At 34.3% G+C, this 27677-nt stretch overlaps 1 protein-coding gene across 2 annotated transcripts in view; it reads left to right on the top strand.

Annotated features, from left to right (window-relative positions):
* Positions 1 to 27677, top strand: part of DNAJC13 (DnaJ heat shock protein family (Hsp40) member C13) — a 95525-nt gene that overhangs the window by 16954 nt on the left and 50894 nt on the right. Inside the window, exons 3-22 of one of the 2 annotated variants that reach the window (XM_081159901.1) lie at positions 733 to 808; positions 1550 to 1699; positions 2066 to 2107; positions 4643 to 4843; positions 7414 to 7620; positions 7709 to 7804; positions 8166 to 8257; positions 11525 to 11691; positions 11797 to 11876; positions 11959 to 12128; positions 12593 to 12692; positions 14343 to 14450; positions 15376 to 15531; positions 16394 to 16450; positions 18719 to 18840; positions 21053 to 21128; positions 21379 to 21474; positions 22459 to 22602; positions 26180 to 26194; positions 26771 to 26853. In XM_081159901.1, the coding sequence (XP_081016027.1) occupies positions 733 to 808; positions 1550 to 1699; positions 2066 to 2107; positions 4643 to 4843; positions 7414 to 7620; positions 7709 to 7804; positions 8166 to 8257; positions 11525 to 11691; positions 11797 to 11876; positions 11959 to 12128; positions 12593 to 12692; positions 14343 to 14450; positions 15376 to 15531; positions 16394 to 16450; positions 18719 to 18840; positions 21053 to 21128; positions 21379 to 21474; positions 22459 to 22602; positions 26180 to 26194; positions 26771 to 26853 (2238 nt within the window). The remainder of the gene's footprint in view (positions 1 to 732; positions 809 to 1549; positions 1700 to 2065; positions 2108 to 4642; positions 4844 to 7413; positions 7621 to 7708; positions 7805 to 8165; positions 8258 to 11524; positions 11692 to 11796; positions 11877 to 11958; positions 12129 to 12592; positions 12693 to 14342; positions 14451 to 15375; positions 15532 to 16393; positions 16451 to 18718; positions 18841 to 21052; positions 21129 to 21378; positions 21475 to 22458; positions 22603 to 26179; positions 26195 to 26770; positions 26854 to 27677) is intronic. The other variant, XM_081159902.1, reaches the window with a different exon arrangement.

Raw genomic sequence — 27677 nt, 5'->3', positions numbered from 1 at the left:
TATTTTATTCTAAATTTTGGGTTTTTTCTTAGACTAATGTTTTACCTATTTTATTTCCAAGGAAGGAATTCTTCAGTTTTAAATAAGGTTTTCTAATTCAGTTTCATTTTTATCATTATGCATTCCTCGTCTCCTTTAGATACTTGTTACTTTAAGTGAAGGAAATGAAGTGAGAAGTGAAAATTGCTTGTCTGCGATGTGTGCTTCCGACTTCTATAAAATTGCAACACTTAAATGTAATAGGTAGTTGCTTAAATAGGAATGATTAATGTGGCTTTGACCAGTTGCAGGTCATAGCTTTTCCTTTTTTGTATCATGGTTTTGTTAAAAGGATATTTTGAAAGAATTAGAAATGTGCAGAGTGAGTGTGTGTGTGTGTGTGTGTGTGTGTGTGTTTAATTAAAGTTTTTCCATTTAGAATCTTTTGGCATCAGGTGGTGATTTGCTAACTTCATGTATATTAACAACACAAGATTGCTTGCATAGATCATATTTTTCAACTTAAGGATCGCACAAGTTCACAGTCGAATGGTAGGTAGGTTTTAATAGCAATAATATTTTAGAATGTTAAAAAATGTGAGAATATAAAACTAAGCTATATTTAGTCACAGTCAACTAACACATTTCTGTTTATTTATTGAAATGTTCCTTTTGTGTTGATGTCATACATATTTTCTTATAAAATGTTACTTTTACTTAAGACTAAATTTAAGTACTTGTTTTCCTTTGTAGGTATAAGCGTGTCTTTTCAGTTGGAACCCATGCGATTACTACATATAATCCCAATACTTTAGAAGTAACAAATCAGGTAATCATGTTAGAAGCTGTTAAAAGCCAGGATATGACCCATAACTCTTTGGCCTGAAATCAGCTCAATGCTCAGAACCAAAAATAAATAAAAAGGGAGGCAGGAAGAGAATGTGCTTATATCTAGGCTCTAAATGGTATAACTTTTTGATAAGTTACCATAGATTGTAGCCATCTTGTTTATGTAAAATTGGTAAATTAGTTTTTTATATTTTTTAAGGCTGCATTGTTAGTGTACCACAGGCATACATAAGTCATAAGTGCAGTCACAAGGGTAGTGGTTGGAAAATACTTGTCATGAAACCAGGACTACTGATTATAAAGTCAAGACTAATCTGAACACGGATAAGTAAACATATTTATATATATTGTAGCTCACTTTAATTTTAAATTAGGCATGTTTTACAGATTCCTCTTTGTGTTGTTTTTAACAGATTTGCAGGTAATGATAAGATTTTATTCTCCAGTTTCTCTCCTAAGTATTTATTTTAGTTGCTTTGGATTAATGTCATTAATCATTAAAATTGGAATACAGATAGGATTCTTTTTATTGTTGTCTCTGATGATTGAAAACCTTTAAAAATTCTGGTGTTATAGAATTACTCTAAGACATAACTTCTAGACCTCAGTATTATTTTGTAAAATTTTCTTATTTAATGATCATCAAGTTAAAGTAGTGAAAATAGTAGTTGTGTTGTTTCACTGTATTATAAGGCCGGTTCACAAATCTCTTTCTTTCTAGTGGCCTTACGGAGATATTTGCAGCATCAGCCCCGTTGGCAAAGGACAAGGAGCGGAGTTCAGCCTCACCTTTCGTAAGGGCAGTGGAAGAAAGTCAGAGACTTTAAAGTTTTCTACAGAGCACAGAACGGAACTTCTCACAGAGGCATTGGTAAGAAAGGTTCCATGTTAATAAACTAAACTTCTCTTTTTAAAATGAAAGTTATATTAAAGTAAAATATTCATGTTCCGAGCCTCTGGTCCTGCTCTGCTCAGGTTCTTTTTCAACCTTTAGCAGGATCACTTCTCTCTAGCTGAAAGACTGGAACATCCTGCATAGTTGATAGTATTAGCCTTTTTAAGTGTATATACAGAACAAAGCAGTCATATGTTTAATTACTGTGTCTTGTTTTTCAGTAAAGTTCCACACACTTTCTATTTAATACCCTTTTAAAATATCAGGGTTACCAGTTGGGATAATACTTGTTCTGGATTCTTCCCTACCTGTTACCAACTCTGGTTATGTTTTCTCTTTCAGAGATTTAGGACTGATTTTTCAGAAGGAAAAATCACAGGAAGGGTAAGTATTTAACATTTATTAATCTCTATATTTATTTGTTTAAATGTTACCCTTTATTGTAAAAATCATTCCATGATCTGTGTTCTTTTTCTGGCAAAGATAAAAGGAAAAAAAGGAAACACAATTTTAATGTTGCCTGATACTGCATGATAGAGATGAATGTAGTTTAACAGGAAACTCAAATATGAGGAATTAGATTTATGACTGCTAAAGCTGGTATTTGGGAAAAATCTTTAGGCAGAAAACTATGGAGCATTAAAAATGACGCTGTCACCGTTCAGCTAGTCTTGGCTCAGTATTCTAAAGAGCAACAGTAAGCATCACACTGCTGATAATACCTGTTGGAAAGTGCAATTGTTTTTTGGTCTAGGAGTTTCCTGTTTCAGAAATATGGAAGTTGCAAGGTTTGGGCATATCAAAACTGTCTTATTACATTTTCTTGCAGTGGATCTGGCTGGTAATATAGCTTTGCATGGTGCACGGACAGCTTTGGGGAAATCATGGTTACTTGTTAGAATCTTCTTGACTTTTCCCCAGGCCTCCAGTCATGTTACAGCAGCATTTAAACTAAACCAGCAACTTCTGGGCTGAGGAAATGGATATTTATGCTCTTTTCACTCCCTTGAAATATTTTTTTCCCCACAAGAAGTATGCTTTTATTATTGGGGTTAGGAGGGGGCAGAATAATGCCTAAACTCATAGCACTGTTCAGAGCTCAAGCTTCTGGGGATAGATAGGAACTGAATTCTGATATGCTGGCAGTACCAGTCCCCTATCTTTTTAAAGCCCCCATCATCTACTGTTTTAACATCCCAGAAGCCTTACTGATCTTGGCTGGTCGCCCTGGAACCATTTAAAATAATTTAATGGCAATGGCAAGCTGCTTGTTTCTTGTTCCTGATGAGATACAGATTTCTATAAATCATAATTTGGTGTTCTCATTTTAATTTTGTTAGCAGGTGAGCTTTCTGTACATCTCAGCTGTTTAGAAGACAACGGCTTCCAAAAGCGTACTTATAGATTTGATTTTGTTTATAAGCTCTCCTTTATATCAGTTAACTGCAGCCTCTTAATACTTTTCAGGACTGTGGTAGAAACAGTATCTCTAGAGGATTGCCTGAAGGACAGCCTACCTGGTATTATATTGGGAATAAGCGGTCCTCTCCCCACAAGTGCTGTGCTGCCCAGACTGTGCTCTTGCATAAGATGAATTTGGCCCTCAGGCCTTCAAAATTGCCCCTAGATGTACCCTAAATCAGGGTCTTTGAAATCTCTTTTTTGGCCTTCAAAATCCTGAGGGATATGATGTGTTCTGTCAGGCATGTCTCATTATGACAGTTGATTATCTGCTGGGAGGAATGGAGAATATCCTGCAGAGTGGGTTTTGGACATGTAAACAAGATTGATTAGAAAAGCACCAGCTTTTTGTGGCTTCCCTTCTCCCCTCTCCTGGAGAGGTGTGGTGCCGCTTTCTGCTGTAGCTCAGAGTCAAGGCTGTAAGTGGCTTCTGGGTTAACGCAGGCCCTTTAGCCTTCTGCAGAGCGCCTTTCATGACACTGTAATGTGTATCATGCCCTCAGTCAGTAGTTCTGAGGGGACTTGGTTCCATACGATCCCATGAACCTCATGTGGGGTTTAGTATGTAGTGCCTTACTCTTTTCGGAACACATACAAGAGAATTTCTCTCTTATTTCAGCATTGGAAAATGGGCTTTTTGGATGAGCAAGGGGGTATTAGCTCACATCTAACAATTAGTTATCCTTGTATTCTTGGCCTCATTTTACCTCTATTTAATTTTTTTCTGTACCATAAATTTTGGTTAGCAGCCTCAGCTAAACCTTTTTTTTTTCTTTTTAAGAATTTAAACTGTGTCATGAATGGATGTTGACCGTTCTAACATTTCTGATACTAGGTACTTCAATTTATGAAAGAATGTTATGGTCTGAATGCAATTTTACTTGCTAACGAGGTCAATCTAAAGAGAATTTCCCATTGGTGTGATTAGAAAAGCTTAAAGTCAGACTGAGACATTGGCTTTTTTTTGCGTGTAGAAAGAAATCATTATATTAATAGACTGAACTAACTCATGTTGTTTAAATTGAATACTGTCACTTCCCCGAAATGTGACTTAGCTCTTTTCCAAATCTAACTTAACTAAAAGAATCCATCAACAAAAGTTGAATCTTTTCCTCAATAAAACTTTTTCAGAATAACATTCCTACTTAAAATTTCCTTTATTTTCTTTTTATAGATTTTCAAGAGTGACTTAAAATTGTTTTACAAAATATTATAACCAAAAACTTTGTTAATTTAATAAGGACATATTTTCTTCTATTAGAGTGAACATTCTTAATGAAATAAACACAAATCTCCAAATAGCTAAAATTAATGTTTTTAACAATTTGAATAGTAGCTTTAAATATTTATAGTATTGTTTAGATTTCTGATTGTTTTTCAGCGACTGGTGCAGTAAATGTAACTTTATTTTATGGTAAGTGTATATATGAACCTAAAATTAATATTATTTTTCTCTAGAGATATAACTGTTATAAGCATCACTGGAGTGATACCAGAAAACCTGTCATTTTGGAAGTAACTCCTGGAGGCTTTGACCAGATTAACCCTGCAACTAACAGAGTCCTCTGTTCCTATGACTACAGAAATATTGAGGGCTTTGTGGATCTCTCTGACTATCAAGGAGGGTTCTGTATACTTTACGGAGGGTTTAGTAGATTGGTAAGTTCTGCTTTAAAAGTCATTTAAAAGGGGATGTGAGCATTTGAAGGAAAACGGGGTTACCACTTCATTTTGAAATTTCATGTGACTCTTTTCGGAGGGAATACGGTATTAAGAGTTTAGGCTTTGGTATCTAAGAGCTTGAATCTCAATTTGTAGCTCTCTAGAACAAGGAGAGTATAGTATATGTGACATAGGTTTTGTTGTTTGTGTTTTTTATCTTGACATTGAGGTTGAGGTGAGATAATTTATGTAAGATACTTACTAGCAGAGCGTGTGGCTTTATATTCAATAAATGGTAGGTTAGAATTATTTTTATTAGTATTAATGTCTTACTGGCAAGTGTCTATTCTTCGAAAAGTAATTTAAAATCTATTTTTTTATAGCTTTTTTTCCCCCCCTTTGCACAGCTGTTTGTAATCTGAAATCTGAATATTTATTGAAACTTCAGATTTGGAATTTTAGCATATTTTTATATTAAAATTATGAATTATATGTGAATTGTGGGGGACAGCAAAAGCCATTTAAAATGTTGAGACCCTTGCCTGGCTGGCTCAGCGGTTGAGCATCAATCTATGATCCAGGAGATCACAGTTTGATTCCCTGTCAGGGCACATTGTCCAGATTACGGGCTCGATCCCCAGTTGGAGGCATGCAGGAGGCAGCCAGTCAATGACTTTCTCATCATTGATGTTTCTATCACTCTCTCCCTCTCCCTTTCTCTCAAATCAATAAAGATATATTAAAATAAATAAAAAATAAAATGTTGAGACCTTGTTTATCAGCATTAGAAGCTGAGCTATAGATCATGTTCAGCTTCTAATGTCTTTTTTTATAAGAAACATCAATACTTCCTCAGTGAAAGCCCACATCTCAAAGATGAGCAGTAGGGAGAGAGGGTGTCCGCATGGAAAGGCTCAGTTGAATCTACTCTCAAGAATCCTTTCTCTTGAGAATTTTAATTCCTGTAGCTACCTTAGAGGCCTGGGAACACTACTCCAAGATTTAGTGTTCTTTTTCTTTTTTTATTGAATTTATTGGGGTGGCACTAGTTAACAAAATTATACAGATTTCAGGTGCACAATCTACAATACATCATCTGTACACTGTATTGTGTTCACCACCCCAAATCAAGTCTCCATCCATTACCATTTACCCATCCTATACCCTCCTGCACCGCCCCCGAAGATTTAGTATTCTGTACCTAAATTATCTCTACCTGGCTGGCAGAGCCCAGGGCAAGCCTGGAACTTTTAGATATACAAGAGGCTAGAGGGTAGCAAAAGGATGGTAAAAAGAGTGGGGGGTTAGACAGTCCGATTTGCAATTATGTTCCCTCTTCAAAGCTATAGCCTTTTTCCACCCTAGATTTCACTCTTTATTCAAATGATGGATACTGACCTAGTGTCTCTCGTCTAGGAATATACTTGTAGACATTTTGTTACCTCTGAATCCACATCCAAAAGATGAAATTAGTTCCTTCTCCCACCCTAAAGAGACCTAAAGTCTGCTGTGGTAATGCTGTCCAAAGGCTTGTCTCTTCCCGGGGCAGTGGAAGTTTGTACTGGTTAACCCCTTGGTGGAAAACATACCTAATTACAGGACTATGGCCTTGCAGACCTTAACAGGATAACTGTCACAGTACTTCAACCAAGCCCTATAGTTCATAAAGTAAACATTAAGGCTGAGAATTGTGATACTCCTCAATTGCCAACATTTTTTATTGCCTAGTGGCATCAAGCAGTTTTAATTTTAATTATCTACTTTCTAAGCATAACCAGTCTTTTAAAAGACTAGCTATAGCTAAAAATGAGTCAATTCATTATAGTTATAATAGCATGACAGATTCAGTCAACAAACTTTTATTTGGTACCTTCTACGTCCATAGTGACTGTGATGAACTATTGGGAATAAAATAACTTTTTAAAACATAATTTGACCTGGTGTTTCTCTACAAGGGAGATATTAACATTCAGGGCAGGACCTTTCTTTTTCTTGTGTGGGACTCTCCATCCTTTACAGGACATTTAGCATTTCTGGCCTCCAGGCACCAAATGCAAATAGCAATATTTTATTCTTAACCTTTGTAAATACACTCCTGGAGATTGGTTTGTAATATACATAGGCCAATGACTTATAAACATTTAAACATTCTTCAAGGTAATCTTTCAAGAAAGCCCACTATATGAAAACATTAAACCAGAGCTACCTTGGTTGAAACTGGAATCCTGCCTGTATAGTACCCACCAAGCCCACTGGTCTTAGCTGGGGTCCCTCAGGACCCTTTTGAAAGCTCCAGAGTGCTGTTTTCCACATGGCGATGAAAACCATACTCTGAGTAGTTACCATTTCCATCCATTGAGTTATTTGCAAGACTATACACCAAACTTTGTGATTTTGATTTAGTAATAATGTTTCATCCACAACACACTGTTTATTTACTTCTGATAAGATGTTCTACCTTATTTCCTCTAGAATTGCTACTTCAGTCTCTTTCCTACAAGTTGATTCAATATGGTTACATTTTAGTTATTTCAACCCTGACTCTTTAAATTTCAAAATTTGTGCAGCATTTATTTGCATCAGAGCAAAGAGAAGAAATTATCAAGAGTGCAATAGATCATGCTGGCAACTACATAGGTATTTCATTGCGGATCAGAAAAGAACCTTTAGAATTTGAGCAATATTTGAATCTCCGCTTTGGAAAATACAGCAGTGATGAAGCCATCACATCTTTAGCAGAGTTTGTAGTCCAAAAAATATCACCTAGACATTCGGTAAGACCCGTGTGTTAAAAATAAAAATTTGTTCACCTGATTTTAACATTTTCAATAACTTTTTAATATGTCTCAATTTTGTTTGAAGGAACCTGTAAAAAGATTGCTAGCGCTTACAGAAACATGTTTGGTAGAACGTGATCCAGCAACCTATAATATTGCAACATTGAAGCCTTTAGGAGAAGTAAGTTTCATGAGTGTTAGCTTACATGAGATTTCTTCCCATTGATAAATTAGAATAAGTTCCTTTGTATACTTTTTTCATGCTTAAAGAATGGGAAACAGGAAAAATCTGTATTCTTCACGTTATTTATTCTTCAGAACAACAAATATTTCAAAATTTTCAGAGTATACAGTGGATGGAACTTTTTATTTAACAATCGTAAGAAAACTTGAATGAAACTTAAGCAAGCAGCTCTTAAATTCTGATATTGTAAACAAGTCACACTTTTAAATACTGATTTTTGTAAAAGTGATGCGTTTTTCTAACGAAATACCGTAAGACTAAACATCTTTTTTTTGAAATTGCTTTTTGTTTTCATTAGGTGTTTGCATTGGTTTGTGACTCAGAAAATCCACAACTTTTTACCATTGAATTTATAAAAGGGCAAATACGGAAATATTCTTCAACAGAGAGGTATTTCTTAAAATTCATCAGGCTTTTGCCATTATAGTATGTGCAAGGCAAAGTGCTTCATCAAAGAGGAAAAACAAAGATTTGTAATCCAGAACTTTATGTAATTTAGGAAAAGGCAACATTATTTTGTTGTATATTTAAAATGACCATTTAGTTTTCAAATTCCTAAAGAGAATAAAAATGGTGACTTGATTTTAAATGAAATGTTGAAAATAAAGTGTATTTCTGAAAGTTAAGCTTTATATTACTGTGGCTTGGCTGTTGATATGAAAACCTGTGAGATGCTATACCTCATAAACTCCTCCTGTAAGGCAAACGCATTTATCACGACGTTCTGTGAATGATTGGATCTCCCTTTATATATATTGAGCCATTGTCATTGTTTATATTCTAGATAGTTCTTTAATGCTGTTGTAAGTAGATGAAGACTAAAGCTGTTTTGAAAAGTTAGTGGGAACAGTTCTGGTGCATTTTTGCCACTATCTATAATACAGCCTTATTGAAGTATTTTTATTTCCTACAGTATGACCAGTTTCTTACCTTAGAAAGCTTTTGATCTAAAGTCTACAAAAATGGTATCTTAAGCAAAAGGTTATATTTTTTCCTGTCCTAAATTCAAGGAGGAGAACTTCTGAAAAAAATAGTGTGGGTGTTCTAATCAGAGGAAGAGTCTTTATGTACATTGTATTGTTTAACTTTGATAGTGGCCCTAGGCAGAGTGTCCCATTGTTCCCAGTAACTCTCACCTGCAAAAGGTAAAATAGTTTACTTGTGTCTGGATTAGGAAAAGATTCCTTAGATATAATACCAAAAGCACGATTCATAAAAGAAAAATGTTGATTAATTAGACTTTGTCAGAATTTAAAACTTTGCCCATTAAGAAAAGGAAAAGACAAGCCACAGACAGGAAGAAAATATTTGAAAAACATAGCTGATAAAGGACTTGCATCCAGAATATATAAAGAACTCTTCTAACTTGATACTAAAGAAAAAACCCAGTAAGATTCAGATAGACACTTCACCAGAGAAGGTATATAAATGATAAACAAACACACAAAAAGATTGAGTCACTAGAAAAAAAAGAAAATTAAAATCACCAAATACCCACTAAAATGGGTAACATCAAGAAAACAGGCAGTACCAATTGTTGGTAAGGTTGTGGAGAAACTGGAACTCGTATGCATTGCTGGTGAAAATGTAAAATTATAAAACTACTTTGAAGATTAGTTTGGCAGTTTTGTAAAAGATTAAATGTATTTATCATGTGACCCAGCAATTTCACTCCTAATATCTACCCAAGAAAAATTAAGCCCTGGCAGTGTGCCTCAGTTAGTTAGGCATCATCCCATGCACCTAGAGGTTGCCAGTTCCTTTCCTGGTCAGGGCACATGTCCAGGTTGCAGGCTCGATCCCCAGTAGGGGGCATGCAGGAGGCAGCCAGTTGATGTTTCTCTCTCCCCTTCTGCCTGCCTTTCTGAAAAATCAATAAATACGTATTTTTTATTTTACAAAAAGAAAACACATGCTCACACAGAGACTTGCATGTGAATGTTCATAGTAACATTACTTACAATAGCCCAAACTGGAAACTATCCATATATATATCACCTGGTGAACAGATAGACAAAAATGCTATGCATCCATACTGTGGAATACTACTCAGCAATAAAAACAACCTTAAAGACATGGTAAGTAAAATAAGCAATGTACATATGGCTACATATTCACATTTGGCTTTCTTCCTGTGAGGTTTTTTATAATAGACTTTATTTTATAGAGCAGTTTTAGTTTCACGGCAGCATTGAGCAGAAGGTACAGATTTCCCATGTTCCTCCTACCCCCACTCCACCTACGCATAGCCTTCCATTGTCAACATCCCCCACCAGAATGGTACATTTGTTACAATTGATTAACCTATAAGTTTGAACAAATGTATAATGACATATATCCATTATTATAGTATCATATAGAGTATTTTCACTGCCTGAAAATCCTGTGCTCTGCCAATTTATCTTTCCTTCTCCCCCCAACCTTGGCAAACTGTGATCTTTTTACTGTCTCTAATTTTGCCTTTTTCCACAATGTCATAGTTGGAATCAAGTTTGTAGCCTTTTAATAATTCTTTCACAATCAAGTTTCCTTCATGTCTTTTCATGGCTTAATAGCTCATTTCCTTTTGGCTCTGAATAATATTTCATTGTCTGGATGTACTATGGTTTTTGTTTTTTTAAATCTGTTCACCTACTGAAGGACAGCTTGGTTTGCTTCCAAGTTTTGAGAATTATGAATCTAAAGCTCCAGTAAACATCAGTGTGTGGGTTTTGTTGGACATAAGTTTTCAATTCCTTTGGGTGAATATAAAGGAATGTGATCACTGGATCATACAGTAAGAGGATTTTAGTTCTGTAAGAAATTGCCAGACTGTCTTCCAAAAGTGGCTGTTCCATTTTTCATTCCCACCAGTAACGAATGAGAGTTGCCGTTGCTCCACATCCTTGTCAGCATTTGGTGTTGCCATTGTTCCATATTTTGGCCATTCCAATAGGTGTGTAGTGATATCTCACCTGTTGATTTATCTCCCTGATGTCATATGATGTAGAGCTTCTTTTCGTATACTTGTCATCTGTATATCTCTGGTGAGGTCTCTGTGAAGACTTTGAATCATTTTTAAATTGCGTGGTTTTTCTTACTGTTGAATTTTAAGTTTCTTGTACGTTTTGAGTAATAGTTATTTATCAGGTAGATCTTTTGTAAATATTTTCTCCCAGCTGGTGGCTTCTCTTTTAGTCTCTTAACAAAGTTTCTTGAAAAAGTTAACACTGTAGAGATAGTGGTTCCCTGGGGCTGGGGAGTTTTTTGCAGATGGACACAAGGAAACTTTTTGGGGTGACGGAAGTATACCAAAACTGGATGGTGGTGATGACTGAACAACTGTATAAATTTACTAAAAATTATTAAACTGTGCATTTTAATTGAGTGAATTTTGTGATTTGGAAATTATACCTCAGCAAAATTGTTAAAAATAATCTTAAAAAGATCCAGAAAAATGGTAAAGCTGCAACAGTGTTTAAGTAACTTGTACAAGGTATGTGACAGCAAAGTGAAAAGGCTAGTATTGGAACTGCAGACCCTCTCCTAAAGCCCGTGTTTCCCTTGTACCAGTGTTCCCCTGAGCAGTTTACTTGCTGAAGGGTTTGTGTTGTCTTCTAATTCAAAATGCCTCTTAATTATCAATTGTAAAACCTTTTTATTTTTAACCGTGCTTAGAGATTCCTTATTAGCAAGTTTGCTGGATGGAGTAAGAGCCTCTGGTAATAGAGATGTTTGTGTAAAAATGACACCAACCCATAAAGGTCAGCGATGGGGGTTGCTAAGCATGCCTGTCGATGAGGAGGTAGAGAGCCTTCATCTCAGGTTCCTGGCTACACCTCCGAGTAAGTATTGACTTAAATGTAATTGCATTTCCATCCATGTATTTAATAATCATTTAAGAATCGGGAATGAAAACAATCTTTTTTAACCTTTTTATCTCCTTACAGATGGCAACTTTGCAGATGCTGTATTCAGGTTCAATGCTAACATTTCATACAGTGGTGTTCTGCATGCAGTAACGCAGGATGTAAGACACATTGTATCATAATTATTCATTGTCATTAACTTTTAGTGTGGAAGCTTTTTTGAAATAATTTTTCTTTACCTAGGGTCTCTTCTCAGAAAACAAAGAAAAACTGATCAATAATGCCATAACAGCGTTATTGTCCCAAGAGGGAGATGTTGTAGCCTCAAATCCAGAGCTAGAGAGTCAATTCCAGGCAGTAAGGAGGCTTGTGGCTTCCAAAGCTGGTTTTCTAGCCTTTACTCAGCTTCCAAGGTAAGTTGTCTTCTGAAACATAACTTCTTCAGAGAATCTTAACAATTCAGAATAACAGATAATCAACAGTTTACCTCTTTATAGCTGATTAAACCTGATACCTTTTATGTAGTGATAACGGTAGTTATTATTCATGAGAAGTAAAAAAAAAAAAAGGGAAGGTGAGTGGAACCGAAGGGGGATATTGGTATCATACTCACCAGTAATAATACTGACTCTTGTTGCAATGGATTTGGGCGGGAAATTACATGCCTTTTCGTTTTAATTAACCTCAAAAAAAATCTTCCCTCTCAAAGAAAAAAAATTATTATGAAAACTGATAATGTTCTGTAGGTGGGATTCAAAATGTCATTGCTGTGGTAATGCAATAATGGAAACTTGATGACTTATTTTATATTTTAATAGTAAAATAATAGAATAATGCTCTGGTATGGCTATCATATGCCTGGTTTTTGTTCGACAAGGTTTCGGGAGCGTCTGGGAGTGAAGGTAGTGAAAGCTCTCAAGAGGGGCCACAATGGTGTGATCCATGCAGCTGTCGACATGCTCTGTGCCCTTATGTGTGTAAGTAGTATTTTTCATAAGGAAAAGGGTTTTTCTTAAGTTGACTGATGGTTTAAATTTCCACACACCCAGATTTTAATTTTACCAGTGAAATTCAGTGTTTCTTTCATTCTTATATTGCTCTTAACAGCCATTTATTTTTGCAAATAAACATTTGTTTAGCACATCCTTTTAACTAGGCACTGTGCTAGAAATGCAAAGAAGTTAAGACAGTTCCTTTCTTCCTTGAAATTGCTGACAGTCTAGTAAGGAAGGAATATGTGTACAACATGAAGTAGGTAGGGGCCATAGAATCACTATAAAGCAGCACTTAATTTTGGTTTTGTGGTGAGGGGAAAGTAAAAGATTCTAGGCCAGTCTTTCTCCAAGATGTTGCACTTGATCTGAATGTTGAAGGACAGGCAAGTATTTGCCAGCTATGAGAATGCTTTCCTGGGAGAGAGATTAGCATATACAAAGGCGTGTTTGGGAAGCAGCAAATAATTGAATATGGCTGGATCATAAGGTACATATTGGGGTGCAGGGGGTTACGAGTTTCAGCTAAAGATACATGCAGAGACAGTCATAATGAAACCTTTTGTATCAGACACAGAAGCTAGATTTGTATCCTTTAGTAAGGAACAACTGAAAGGTTTTTCAGGGGAGCAGTAATCTGTGAGGTTTGAATTTTTAGAAAGCTCTTGGGTGGTATGTGGAGAGTACATTACAGATAAACTCACGAGACAGGTAAACCAGATTACCATGTAGGGTTGCCAAGGTAGGATAGGGGCTAAAGAAGACACATTTGGAAGCTGTTTGAGAGACAAAGATCTAACTTGGTGACAGCATATATGGGGGAGAAGCAGTTGTTCAGTATAACTTTGAAATTTCCAATTTTCCTCAATTTTGTATATAGTATATGGTACTTTATTTCTTATATAAAGTGTTTTAGGCAATTTTAGTGGTGTAGAGTAAAAGTAATCATGTGTATATAACCTTGCATTTATTCCCAAGTGTGAATTTTACTATTTTCACTATTCCAAATATTTAAATTAAAAGAATTAGTGGGCTAACCAGAACATAAAATATGATAGTATGAAGCAAACATATTGAGCCCTCATTGCAGTTGGTTTTGGCTATGTATTTTCCATGAATTACCTCATTCAAGCTTCATACTAGCCGTTTGAAACAAGTACCCACTTTATAGCTGAGGAAAAGGAGACTGAGTGTTGAAGTAATTTAATCTTGCCTCAGGTCAGCTCTAGTCAGTGACAGAATTAGGATTAGGATTTTATCTATACTTCTCACCAGCGTTCTGGAATCTTTTTACACTCTCAATTATTCCAATAGTCAAAAGAAAATCACCTTGAGACAAAGAAGTATTGGCTTTTATTTCAAATTTAAATCATAAAGTTGGGGAAGTCGGAATGGGTGTTACTTGCCTCATAAAAAGGAGGTCTCTGACTTCTGAAGGAGTATCTTGTGTAGTACTATCTGTAGTAACTTGATGAGCATATTATAAAGTCTCATCAGATCCGAGGAAATCATCACTATTGCCTCCTTGTCTTATCAGTTCTTTTTTTGTATAAAAAATACTCTTTATGAATGACTTGTATGTGATGCCAGCAACATGGTAGTGCTCATGAATTATCACTGTTTTTTCATCAATAGCCCATGCATGATGACTATGACTTAAGACAAGAACAGCTAAACAAAGCTTCTCTTCTCTCTTCAAAGAAGTTTCTGGAAAACTTACTGGAGAAATTTAATTCCCATGTGGTAAGTTATAATTAAATTTTCTTAATGAGAGATACCATATGTTATTGGAAAGTATTCTAGAACTGCAACATGAACAGTTTTGCTTTGTTTTTGATTTTTCATTGTAGCTCCCAACTTTGGTTAGTATTTGGTCACAGTTCAGCTTGGTCAGTAATAATACAATAATAATACAATACTGTTTTAGGACTATTAGTATTCATCTGGAGGGGATGGGTTGCAAAGTGTTTTAAGTATTTATAATGGTATTCTAGATTTTTATTTTTATTTTTGTCTTTCTTTAAAATGTTGTTATAAAATAAGCTATTCTAAAGAAAAAAATTAAGCCTAATCTTTGTTTTTCAGTCACTGTTCAACAATTTTGAAAATGGGCAATCTGTAACACCTTAGAAGGAGTATGAACAAATTGCCAGCTTTGCAGGTGTTGTCAGAGATTGCTTTTATTTCATTTAATTTTTTTTAAAAAAATTGATTTTAGAGGAGGGGAGAGGAAGAGAAAGATAGAAACATCAATGATGAGAGAAAGTTATTGATTGGCTGCCTCCGGCACGCCCCCTCCTGGGGATGGAGCCCACAACCCAGGCATGTGCCCTGACCGGAATCCAACTGTGATTTCCTGGGTCAACGCTCAGCCACTGAGCCAAGCTGGCCACGCAGAGATTGCTTTTAATACAAGCACGCATTAACTTTTACATGTTTGGGGAGTCTTTGTTATTCTTTTGAAATTTCACTGAAGTTATTTCCTTTTGAGATATGGTACACAATGGATTTGCTACATTAGTAAAACAAGTACTACAGATTTTGAATCTCTTGTTGAGAAATTAGATGTTTACTTCTAACACATAGAATAACAGAAATAAACATATTACTGCTAAGTTTTGAATCAAGTTCTCTGTCTTAGTCAAGGCAATATGTTACTTGGTTTCAGGATCATGGGACTGGCGCCCTAGTTATTAGTTCACTCTTGGACTTCCTTACTTTTGCCCTCTGTGCTCCATATAGTGAGACAACAGAAGGGCAGCAGTTTGATATGCTCTTAGAGATGGTAGCCTCCAACGGAAGGACCCTCTTTAAACTCTTTCAGGTGAGAGCTTGTATTTTTCTTATCAGGTACAACTAATCTAAGAGGACCCCTTTTTGGGATCAGCTTGTTTTTAAAATAATATGTGTGTGTTTCTGTAGTAATAGTGATAAATAAATATAGCCTAGTACATTATCATGTTAGGACATTTAATGCCTATAAAATGGTATTTTATGTAGAGCTCTGTTGATGGCTTTTGATCACTGTTTTGACTCTGTTGCCCATCTTTTCCATATTAGAAGTGGTGAAGAACTCATTTTTTGCTGTGATAGACCCAAAATTCTCTTTTATTTACGAATTCTCAGATATGAGCTTTATCAGCGCTGTTCATAAACAGTTGAAAGCATTTGTTACTTCATATGATACTGTAGTATTTACTATGTGTATATGTATGTGTCTATATGTGATATTTTTATTTTCTATTTATATTATAAATATCACTTTCTATTTTAATATCATTATTGTTTGGCATTTATCATTCAAATAAGCATAATTATCATTCAAATAAGTATAATACATATTATTCAAATAAGTGTCAGCTATTTCCTATGAATGTGTAAACTATGTTTTTAGTATCTGTAAGGCTCTATATTGTAAGAATACCTTTACTAATTTTATGTATCCTTTACTAATTTTATGGCTTATACCTTTATAAAATTATATATCACCCTTAAGAGTAAAAACTAAATACAAGAGGTGGGCAGAAGTGGGTTTATAGTTGTGAGTACATGAAACAGAGTTTATTCTTGTGTTATTTATTAAATATTATACTATTGTTTGCAACTGTAAATCTACTTTTGCCCACTCCTGTTTGCTGGAATAAAATTCTTTCATTCTGTGATATGTTTTTTCTCCTATTATAAAGCATCCTTCCATGGCAATTATAAAGGGAGCAGGATTGGTTATGAAGGCAATAATAGAGGTAAGAGAACAATTTTGAAATTGTAAACTTACTTGAATGTTGATAGGCTATTTTAATTGAAGATGACAAAATTGCCTTTGAATATTTTATTGGCAATTGTTCTGTGTAAGGAAAATCATTTTAAATCTTTATTCAGAAATTAGTTTAAAACAGTTTCAGGGACAATTGCCAATAATAAACTGTTTCAAATTCTTAAGTGGGTTTAGAATAAAAAAAGTTTTTTTTTTTTAATCTTTCTGTTCTGCATTACTTGTTTTAAGTTTAAAAGAATTAAAAGTTTGAATTTTCTTGCTTTTTTTTGAGAGTTGGTGGTGATGGCTTTGAAATGTTTAAGTACTGAGATTACATAGAAATCTGTTAATGGGAGTTAGTTTATAGCAAAGTGGCATCAAATAAGAATGGTAACAAAAATTAGTTCCTTATGCTAAAGTGCATTTGTAAGTTACCTCTAAGAGATGAGGACATGATATTTAAACACAGGATATTGTTTTTTCCAATCTCTGGCTTTAACCTTCTCTGGTTTTCAAAAATTGAGATTGTGGCTATAAATGTACATACTGGATATTTACAGTAACATCAATCTAAATGCATTCTTTTGTTGTGTAGTAATTTGGATAAATGTAAGAATGTTTGCCACCTTTATAATAAAAATCAGCAATTGTATCTCATTTAGCTAAATAATGAGCACAGAATTAGCATACTCAAGTAGCTGTTAAAAATTATTTTTAGGTATTAAACTGGTGCAACATTGAAGTTTATTTGCATTTTTATTGTGCATATCTAACTAAAGGCTAATTTTCCCTCTCTAGCTAATAGGTTCTATGCTCATTTCATTTTATTTTATTTTATTTTTTTGTTAATCCTCACCCGAGAATTTTTTCCATTGCTTTTCAGAGAGAGTGTGGAAGGGAGGGTGGTGAGAGAGAGAGAGAGCATGAAAACGCTGATGAGAGAGAGAGACACTGATTGGTTGCCTCCCCCATGTTCCCAACTGGGGCTGGGGAGTAAACCCGTAGCCCAGGTACTTGCCCTTGACCAGGAATCGAACTGGAGACCCTTGGGTGTGCAGGCTGACACACTAACCACTGAGCAACACTGGCCAGGGCTCTATGTTCATTTTAGCTGAGTACCACATCTCTCATTTACAGAGCTTGCAGTAACCCAAGACAGTTAGGATCAAGAGACCAAACAAAAGTGTATTCCTGACCCTGCTCCAGCAATATATTGCCATTCTTGCAGAAATATTTGAGTGCCAGATAAAATAAAAATACCGACTTTTGGCTTCAGTAAAAGCCACACATGTCAGATTCATAGCCAATGACAAGAGCTGATGTCTGTTTATTTAAACTGAAATCCTGCCAAGTATCTCAAAATATTTTTTTCTGATTGTAAAAGCAGTATATGATCTTTGAAGAAACATTAGGGTGTTTGGAAAAAAATACAAGGGATAAATAAAAATAAGTCACCTGTATTTTTAACATCCAGAGATAACTATTAGCATTTTGGTAAATTTCCTCTCAGACTGTATGCTGTTCTAAATGATGTATGTACATATACATACTATGTATATATTTGCATATATACTACATGTTTATATGTCTAAATGATATATGTACATATTCATACTGTATGTATATTTGTATACATACTACATATTCAGTTGTACTACATACTTGTACTTTTTTCAGTAACGTGAGCATTTTTACTCTTCCACAGATTGTCTTAAATATAATACTGCTTGCTTAATTTATAGTTCTGTGGTTACCTTTGATTAGTCGTCCTATCTGTCCTGTTGCCAAAGTGAGTCCATACAAGATAAAAAGAACTGCCACTATATCACATCATTCTTTAAAAAAATAAAGAATTTTGTTTACCATGAAAAGTACCATATTGTTAATAACAAAAGCAAGCCAGGTTTGCAGATGCCTTTCGTAGAATTGCTGATTTCCCTGTATTACCTTTTCTCTTGGTGGCTCTTATATACTCAAGGTATGAACCTACTTTTATATTAAATTAAGCAAAGCATAATTCATCAGATAAATTTTCCTAGAAACATTTAAACCTCATTCCAAAGGCAACTAATATTTTAAAAATTACTTCTACTTCTACTTATCTGTGTTATTTTTGGGTAATTGAAGTTGCATTTTAAATTTTTATTACTGTATACTGAATAATTATTTTATCTAGAAATGTAAAATTAGTTTTGCAAAATTAGGATAGATTTATTCAGATTGCTGCTTTAGGGATCATTTTACCCTTTTTCCAAAGGAAGGTGACAAAGAAATTGCTACCAAAATGCAGGAGCTTGCCCTCAGTGAAGGTGCCTTACCTCGACACTTGCACACTGCGATGTTTACAATAAGCTCAGATCAAAGGATGCTTACAAATAGGTAGGTTAAATTTAATTTGCGCTAAATTAACCTGCTGTTTAGAGAGTGGATTCAGATATATTTCATATAACAAACCAAATGTTTGTATTACACACATATTTTCTTTTAATTCACCTCATTTTCCTTTTCCTCTCCTTATAGAAGGATTGTGCCCAGATGATCATTGTTTCTGCCGCAGGATAATGTGGGAGGAAATAATGAACTGTGTTTACTTTTCCCCGCTACCCTGTTATCAGGCTTCATACCCATAGTCGCAGGACTAGAACATGGAAGAGAGTGCCTAGAAACTGACTGAATTAGAACCACATGCCCAGGCTTTTTCTCTTTGTACGTCCATCTGGCCACCCTGCCTGCAGATCACCCTATGTGAAAACCTCATATAATCAGTTTTTAAATATCTTTGGTCAGTTTGGTACTCTTAAGAATAAAGAAAACCTTAATATCTAAACAGCCTAACATAGGCCTATCCTAAATGTCTTGTAAAAATTTTCCCTTTGGCAAATCATCATTTTTATAACAGTTTTTCAAATATAAGGAAACACATGAATATTTGTTTACTACAGGCTATATGAATTCCAGTCCTTTAAAATTGTATGGATTCCCAACATGTGACCCTTTCAGATATACTTAGCACACCATATGATGACTCATGACTCTAATATAATAAAAAAAAAAGTTTAAGTATTTTAATCATGTTCTTTTTTACTTTTTACATAAATTGCTGACTTATGTTTACTTTATGATACTGTAAATTTCCTTTATCACCTACCTCCAGTTATTGAATATATTAATGTGCTGCCTTGCCAGTAGTTTTCTGCTGTTTATACTATTATGAGAAGCTGTCTGCATTCGTCACTTGTATGTGTTAATCACAAAAGTAGTCTTCTGTGTTGCCTGAGAGGACAAAAAGATATAAAAGGAAGGTTATTTCCTTGGTGCATTGCCTGATTAGCAACACCAGACACCGTCTTTCATTACAAGAGATGTCTTATTCCATTGAACCCCCATGTTAGATGTCTGCTTGTTGTGTCCCGCTTTATTATAGTTACTCGGTCACATTTATTTCCTACTGTGATCAATCACAGTATTGAAAAGCTGTCAGAATTATTATAAAAATACCACTTTTCATTTTGCACTGCTTTATCTTTTACAAATTGCTATTATAAAATGTTATCTCTTATCCCTAATTAAAGCCTTTTTAGGAATCATTGATATACCTACCAAACACCAGTGAAGGAAATTACAAATGTAATTATAATTATTTCATTGTATTAGCTTTCAAATAGGCACAGGAACGAACAGTTTTAGTAATGTTCATTTTTGGGTGACAAAGCAAAGTATAATTTGGGTTTTCCTAATCAACTTTTTTCTTCTGGGAATGTACCATGTATAAATACATACATAACTGCAGGTGATTATTTGGTTATTTTCCTCACAGATTTTATGCCCATTCTTATAGCAAATGGCATGTGAACCCCTACCAAAGCACGGAAGGGACAGCAGTGAATAAAACATACTCCTTGCTCATGAGGAGTTTCCAGCCTAGGAGAAAAAAGTCATCATGAGGATTAAGATAAATAAATGACTAAGCCATAGAGTCAATATGAATCTAGATTTTCATTTTGAACCAAAATATGCTGTTAGCTCAAAAGTGGGATGAGTAGAATAATTTGCTCTAAGAGCTTTAAGTCTTTGTCCAAACTCCAAAACTGAAAATATTTGCTATTTCTGACCTTTCCAAAAGGGTTATATTAGAACAGAGTTGTAGAATTTTGTTCATGTTCAGAATTCCAGAGAATGCCAGAATGCTAGGATCACTATGTCAGGACTTGTTAAACTAATTGTATATCAAGTCTAATATTTATTTTTGATCTCTATATCAAGACTTGTACAAACTAATTGTATCGGATCTAATTTTTTATTTTTATCTTTAAGTGAGGTAAGAACCTACTTCTTCATGTTCAGGTCTGTTGAAAATCAGTATAATGTTTATCAGGGAAGCATTTTAATTTGGAGAAAATTCTAAAACATTAGCAATATTTGCATTACTATGTCATATATCTCCAAAATAAAATATTAATTTTTAGTATTTAGCATCAGAATGATCTTTTACTGTAGTCATATTTCTTGTGTGATATTTTGTTTTTAAAAATTCCTTTCTGTTCTAGCTGAGATAAAGCAGCAAACCTTTCTCAACGTCTGCTTTTTTCAGACAGCTAAGTAGACATTTAGTGGGACTGTGGACAGCTGATAATGCAACTGCAACAAACTTGTTGAAGCGCATTTTGGTAAGTCAGTTGCATAACTGGAAAGATTTATATATTCTTGCCCAATAAAATTTCATTGGTAAGTTATTTATACTGTTAAAAGGGTTTTTTAAAGTCTGATTTTAATTTAAAAGATAATTATAGGAGTTGTCTTATAATAAATGCTACCCTCTATAAATCATAGAATTTATTTGGGTTTTGAAGGCTAAATTTTCTTTTGTGCAGTTGTTTTGAGAATGGATGATGTCTTGTTTTTGTTTGTTGTTTTTAGCCTCCAGGCTTGCTGGCATACTTGGACAGCTCAGATTCAGTTCCTGAGAAGGATGCTGATCGGATGCATGTTAGAGATAATGTGAAAATAGCAATGGTAAATATGATTGGCCTGAGTGTCTTTTCAGAATGAAAGAGTACTTTTGTCAGATGTAAACTGAAAATTTTAGAAATATACCAAGAATTCACTGCATTCAATAATAGTATTTGAAAAAAAATATTGCTAACAGTTTTATTGAGATAAAATTTATATCTCCAAAACTCACCTGTTTTAAGTATATAATTTAATAATTTCTGTTATATTTACAGAGTTGTACACCTATCACCACAATCTAATTTTATGAGTAGTAATAATTTTGTATGTTTTGTTTCTCTAACTTAGCTTATTGTCACATTTGGGAATGGATTTAAAAAAAATTTCAAATATGTGATGTGATGTTTTGCACATTGTTGATAAATGTTTGGTGAAAGGGGCCAACACTGAAAAAATTAATTTAGTTCATTTCTTTCCTTACAAAGCTATTTTAATTATTAAGGTTGGTGTGTCAGAAAATTTCTTAATGCCTGGCCAGGCGTGGCTCAGCGGTTGAGCATCGAAGTAGGGTACAGGCGATTGGGGTTCGATTCCTGGTCAGGGCACATGCCCGGGTTGCGGGCTCGGTGCCCAGTGCAGGAGGCAGCCGATCAATGACTCGCTCATTATTGATGTTTCCCTCTCTCTCTCTCTCTCTCTCTCTCTCTGAAATCAATAAAGATATATTAAAAAAAAAAATTACTTGACATATTTCAAGATGTTTTGTTTACTGTCTTGTATGTCTGGTTTTTTCTGTCCTCACCACATTTCTCTGTCTGCACCACCACCCATTTGCATCTTGCCATCCCTCTAAAAGGAATCATCATGAAAACTAAGTAGAAGCTTAAGATTTCTTGAAAAACGTATTATTACAGAAATTGTCTTTTCACTGAGCCCCTACCATTCAGTATTTATTTAATCATGTAAAATAGTGTGACTAAGCTTTACTTACATTTTTATAATAAATTTGTAAACAGGACTGTAATGGATTTCAACATTATTTTACAGGATCAGTATGGAAAATTTAATAAAGTTCCAGAGTGGCAAAGACTAGCTGGAAAAGCTGCTAAAGAAGTTGAAAAATTTGCCAAAGAAAAAGTGGATCTTGTGTTGATGCATTGGAGAGATAGAATGGGTATTGCGCAAAAAGAGGTAAAAAGAGAATCTGCTTCCGAAGTTCTAGCACTTTTATATATGCTAGGTTTACTTTAGCTGTTCACTGAGATGATAGTCAGGTATTTCTGACTGAACACTTGAAGAAATGTTGCCTAATTCTGATTCATAGTTTTATATGAATTTTTCTTAATTCATAGTTTTCTGAATCAATGATTAGGGTTTTAGTTAGGTATTTAATATCAATTTCTTAATTTTCTTCCATAACTTCCAGTTTCTATACTTTTTTATTTATATCTATTTCCTTCCTTGTCTGAACTTTGTTTTGTAGCTATAAAAATAAAGGTGCCCTTCCTGTTTAGCTTTTTAAAAAAATATAGCCGGTTTGGCTCAGTGGTTAGAGCATCAGCCTGTGGGCTGGAGGGTCCTGGGTTCGATTCGACCCAAGGACACGTACCTCGGTTGCAGGCTTGATCCCTGGCCCTGGTCAGGGCACGTGTGGGAGGCAACTAATTGATGTGTCTCTTTCACATCAATGTTTTTCTCTCTCCCGTCCACTGTCTCTGAAAAGCAATGGAAGAAATATCCTTGGGTGAGGATTAAAAAATATATATATATATGTCAGAAACCATCACATGTAGTAAAAGTAGGTATTATTATTTTATTGATTTTGGGGAGGGAGGAAAGGAGAGAGAGAAACATTGATGTGAAAGAGAGAACATTGATCAGTTGCCTCCCTCATACACCCTGGACTAGGGATCAAACCCACAACCTAGGTATGTGCTCTGACAGGGAATCAAACCCATGACCTCTGGTGCACGGGACAATGGTCCAACCAACTGAGCCACAGCAGCCAGTGCTCCTATTTAGCTTTTTAATTCAGAGCTAGCTAGACAAGTGTTTTAGAAATGGGATGCACATTTTTAAATTACTGTGTATACTTAAAATTTTCAGTATTAGTTTCTCAAATGAAGGTCAGACTAGAACAGTTCTAGTCTCATTTTTCAGTATGTAATATGTGCTGCAGAACCTAATTTAGTAACGTACATTCTTCTATTTAGGATGGAATGTGCAATAGTTAAGAATGATTTTAAGGTGTCTTGTAAAATTTGACTTGATCTCAGGGTTTTTGTTGGCCACACTTAAATTCTTTTCCTTTAACCATCTCTTTATTTATGGTAGCTGTTTCCTTATTCAAGGAAAGTAATAGAACTGCCTTTCTAAAACAAACAAGTTTTTTATGAATTTTCAGAATATTTTAACATAGCACATCAGGTGCAATGGAACAAATATTAAGAGTCTTGTGTGTCTGTCGGAAATTGAGACTGAAAGTTCTTTAGAACTTGAGCATAATGGGTTAATGCTAATTTGTATGAGTGATATATACAATATAAAGAGTCATTAGACAGGCTCTCAAATGGCTAGGAATACTGAACTTTGAATTGATTAACCTACATCTGAGCCTGGTATCATCCTCTTATTAACCCATATAGCACATTATGGGTTTTCAGAACCTTACTTTCCTCTTTCATAAAATCAGAATAACATTGCCTCCTTTCTCTACTTACAGGGTTACTTTGATGTATAAGGAAGAAAATAACACTACACAGGGTGGGCAAGAGTAGGTTTACAGGTGTTTGGATGGAAAATAATATAATAAATAATAGTACAAGAATAAATTTTGTGTACTCACAACTGTAAACCTACTTTTGCCACACCCTGTTTACATATCTGATCATGTAATATCCCTATAGCATTTAAACAGTTGAAATTCTACAGATATGATATAAATGAGCTTTGCAGTTATTAAAAATTACAAACTTCTGGCTTTAGGTGGTTAAACCCATTTCTAAAACAACAGTTGTTCCAGACTGTTGGATATAATTATACTGAAAATAAGTTTTTGGTATCAGATTTCACATGTCACATTTATCCAGCCTAAGCTTGAATCCAGAGCTATCTTACCTGTCTGTCTATCTATCTATCATCTATCTATCTATCTATCTATCTATCTATCTATCTATCTATCTATCTATCTATCTATCTATCTATCTATCATCTATCTATCTATCTATCTATCATCTATCTATCTCTATCTATTAAACTATAAGAGAAAGTTTATTTAGAAAGTCACAGAAGCAGAAGTGAGCAGTAGAAGAAATGGGTTTAGGAGAAAGTTACAGAGGCAAAAGAAGGGGCTCTTTGATCTTAGGAGACAAAGGTAAAGGTAATGCACCTTCGGGGAGAAGGACAGGAAAGGCACAGGTGTGCTCCTGAGAAGGAGAGTGCTCCAAAGCTACTTTAGCTAGAAATGTGGGTAACATCTGTTATTTAAAGACAACAATTCAGAGTGAAAGGAATGCATTTTTAATATCAATCATGTTTTATTGGTCTGTTGGTTTCATTTACATGGGGTGTTATCTAAAGTTTTGAGCAAATAATGACATTAAATAGATAAATGCTGGCCAAGAAATTATTTTGATAGCAAACTAATTCTTTCTGCTGCAATACTGTTTTTAACATTAATTTTTTTATGAAACAGTGAATAACCTTTGTGACTGTTTCATTCATAAATATTAACACCACATTTTGGAATGATCTTATGCTTTAAAAGCTAAAGTCTAAAAATTAACCATTGTCAAGATTAACTGGCTAGTCTTTGAAATTAACTACATTTCACCTATAATCAGAATGTTTATGAAGTCAGTTCCATATATAGCTAATGTATTGTACTGGATTAGTAATAACCTTTGGCTAATGAATAAAATTACTTCTTACTATTTATGTTATTTTCAGTTTAGGGATTTTGTTTAGCCATTTATGGCTTTAAGCCTAAGTCTAGATCATTCAGCTCTGGTTTTAGAGAGCTGTTTGCCTTTTTTGTATAGTATTTACATTTCATTACTCTAGACTCCTAGCATCTTGTCCTGAGGGCAGGGAAGATTAAAGAAAGTACTTTTTAATTAAGATTTTAAGAAAAGGTTTGTCATTAATTGTTTATAAATTTTATTCAACTCTTACCTTAAATTAGTTTTTATGATAGTGCATAGAAATAAAATTTGTAGAAAACATTTTCTACTACAGTTAATAGGTTTTATATTTCAAACAGCATTTACTTGTTAAAATGTATTACTCATTTTATCTTTATTCTCTATCACCTATTGTCTTTTCTTGCTTTATTTTATATAATTCGCCTCTTATTTAATGAAGTTACAGTGTTTGATGTTTTAATCTATACTACTTTCTACTTTTTGTTTCTGTCACATTGAAGATTAGAATTTTTACATCTGAAATATCTACAGGTTTGACTTGGAGTCAATGTATATAGACTTCAGGAAATCTTTAAAATCTTCCCCTCCAGTTGTAAACCTTATTTATGTATGTGTCTTTCTCTGGAATAGGGTCCATAGCTTTTTTTGAATTCTTAAATGGGTTTATAATTGCCTAAAGTTTGAGTCTATGAGAAGCAGGTGGGCCTTTGTTTCCTGTCTTAAAGTGAAGATGATTTATAATGGTGACATCCTTGTAAAATTTGTATATAGATTCGATTTAGACTCTTATTTTTATTTTCTTTAAAAAATTTTTTCTTTTTTTTTCTTTTTACAATTAAATTCAGGACAGAAATAATATGGTGAGTTTAAGTTCCTGCTACATGTGTGAAATTCATCCAACTGCCTGGCATGTGCAGTTGTTTTTTATATTCTTTGTCTAGTAAATTAAATTCAAGTCTTACTTCACATATGTCTGAATGTAGATACTTATTTCTTGTCCATTAGCTATTTCAATTTGTTCTTGCTCTTCTTGGCTTTGGTAGCAGTTTAATAACCTATAATCTTTTGCATTTATTATTTTCCCATGGCTTCTGTATTAACTGCATGTAAATGTTTAAAATGAGTCACTGTTTTTGATTGTTATAAATTTTATTAGTCATCACTATAAACTTTAACAAAGTTTGGTGTTGAAACAGTATGTTTAGGCTACATGAAAATATTCCAGCAACACTATACTATAGAACTATATGCTGAACAAGTATTATATTTTGATATAATCTAATGTATGTCCGTATTTTATAGATTTTATTTCAGTAGTTTTGTTTCTGCCAAATTTGATGAAGAAAATGTTTCTTATCACTTACAAAGTAATAATCTTCTGACTGAGCCTACTAGGTAACCCCAGATTAAGCACTATGAAGTTTCTTTCTTTCCAGAATACAAATCAAAAGCCAGTAGTTCTTCGAAAGAGAAGACAAAGAATAAAAATAGAAGCAAATTGGGATCTTTTCTATTACAGGTAAACTTCAGGCCTTTTTTTCCAACATAGATTAAATTTGACGTTTATATTAGAGAAGAATCATAACAGCTTTATTGTTGTTGTGTGTTTTTTTGTTGGAAACTAGTGCATTATATTACAGGTATTTTTATGCTATTAAGGTCAGAAACTGTAACTACTAAGATTGGTATGACCTTTTAGTGATGCTTCAGTAAAATTAAGACCTTTTGTAGAGTGTTGGTAGACTGAGAGCTTAAGTTACTTTTAAATTTTTATTAGGACTTATAGATGGCTACTTTAAACACTGTTAATGGCTTAGAAATAACTGCATTATAATTTCTTCAAGCCTTGTTGGAAGTGGAGTCTTAAAAGAGGTAAATGATGGAAATATAGGAGTCTTAATGGATGGTGAATATCTGTGTTAGCTTACCTCATATATGTACTTTTCCAGCTTTTCCAGTATGGTAACCCTTTCTTACTCCCATCCGTTACCTCCTCTGCCCTCCCCCAACACACACACACACACACCCCCCAACGACTCATTGAAAAAAACATTTTGGGGAGTTTGGAAACTTTGTTTTGAGATAACTCACAGTACTCAGTCTGGAAGCTGACCTATTGATTATACTTTGGCTAAAAAAGAAAAATACGTACTTTGAAAACTTCTCACATTACTTTTAAAGTAGATAGTACATGTAGTGTTTAGTATGGCCTTAAAGAATATGCCTTGATTTTCTTCCTCAGGAATCCCTCAGTTAGGTTGTGCCCCCTAGAACTCCCTTGGAACTCTGATGCCAGACTTTCTAGGAGGATTACAGACTGAAAGTGAATGGATATGAAGCCTA

Source organism: Miniopterus schreibersii (genome assembly GCF_964146895.1).
Source record: "Miniopterus schreibersii genome assembly, chromosome: 15".
Taxonomy (NCBI): Eukaryota; Metazoa; Chordata; class Mammalia; order Chiroptera; family Miniopteridae; genus Miniopterus; species Miniopterus schreibersii.
Note: the sequence above shows the minus strand (reverse complement) of the source record. Positions and strands in the feature narration are given on the sequence as shown.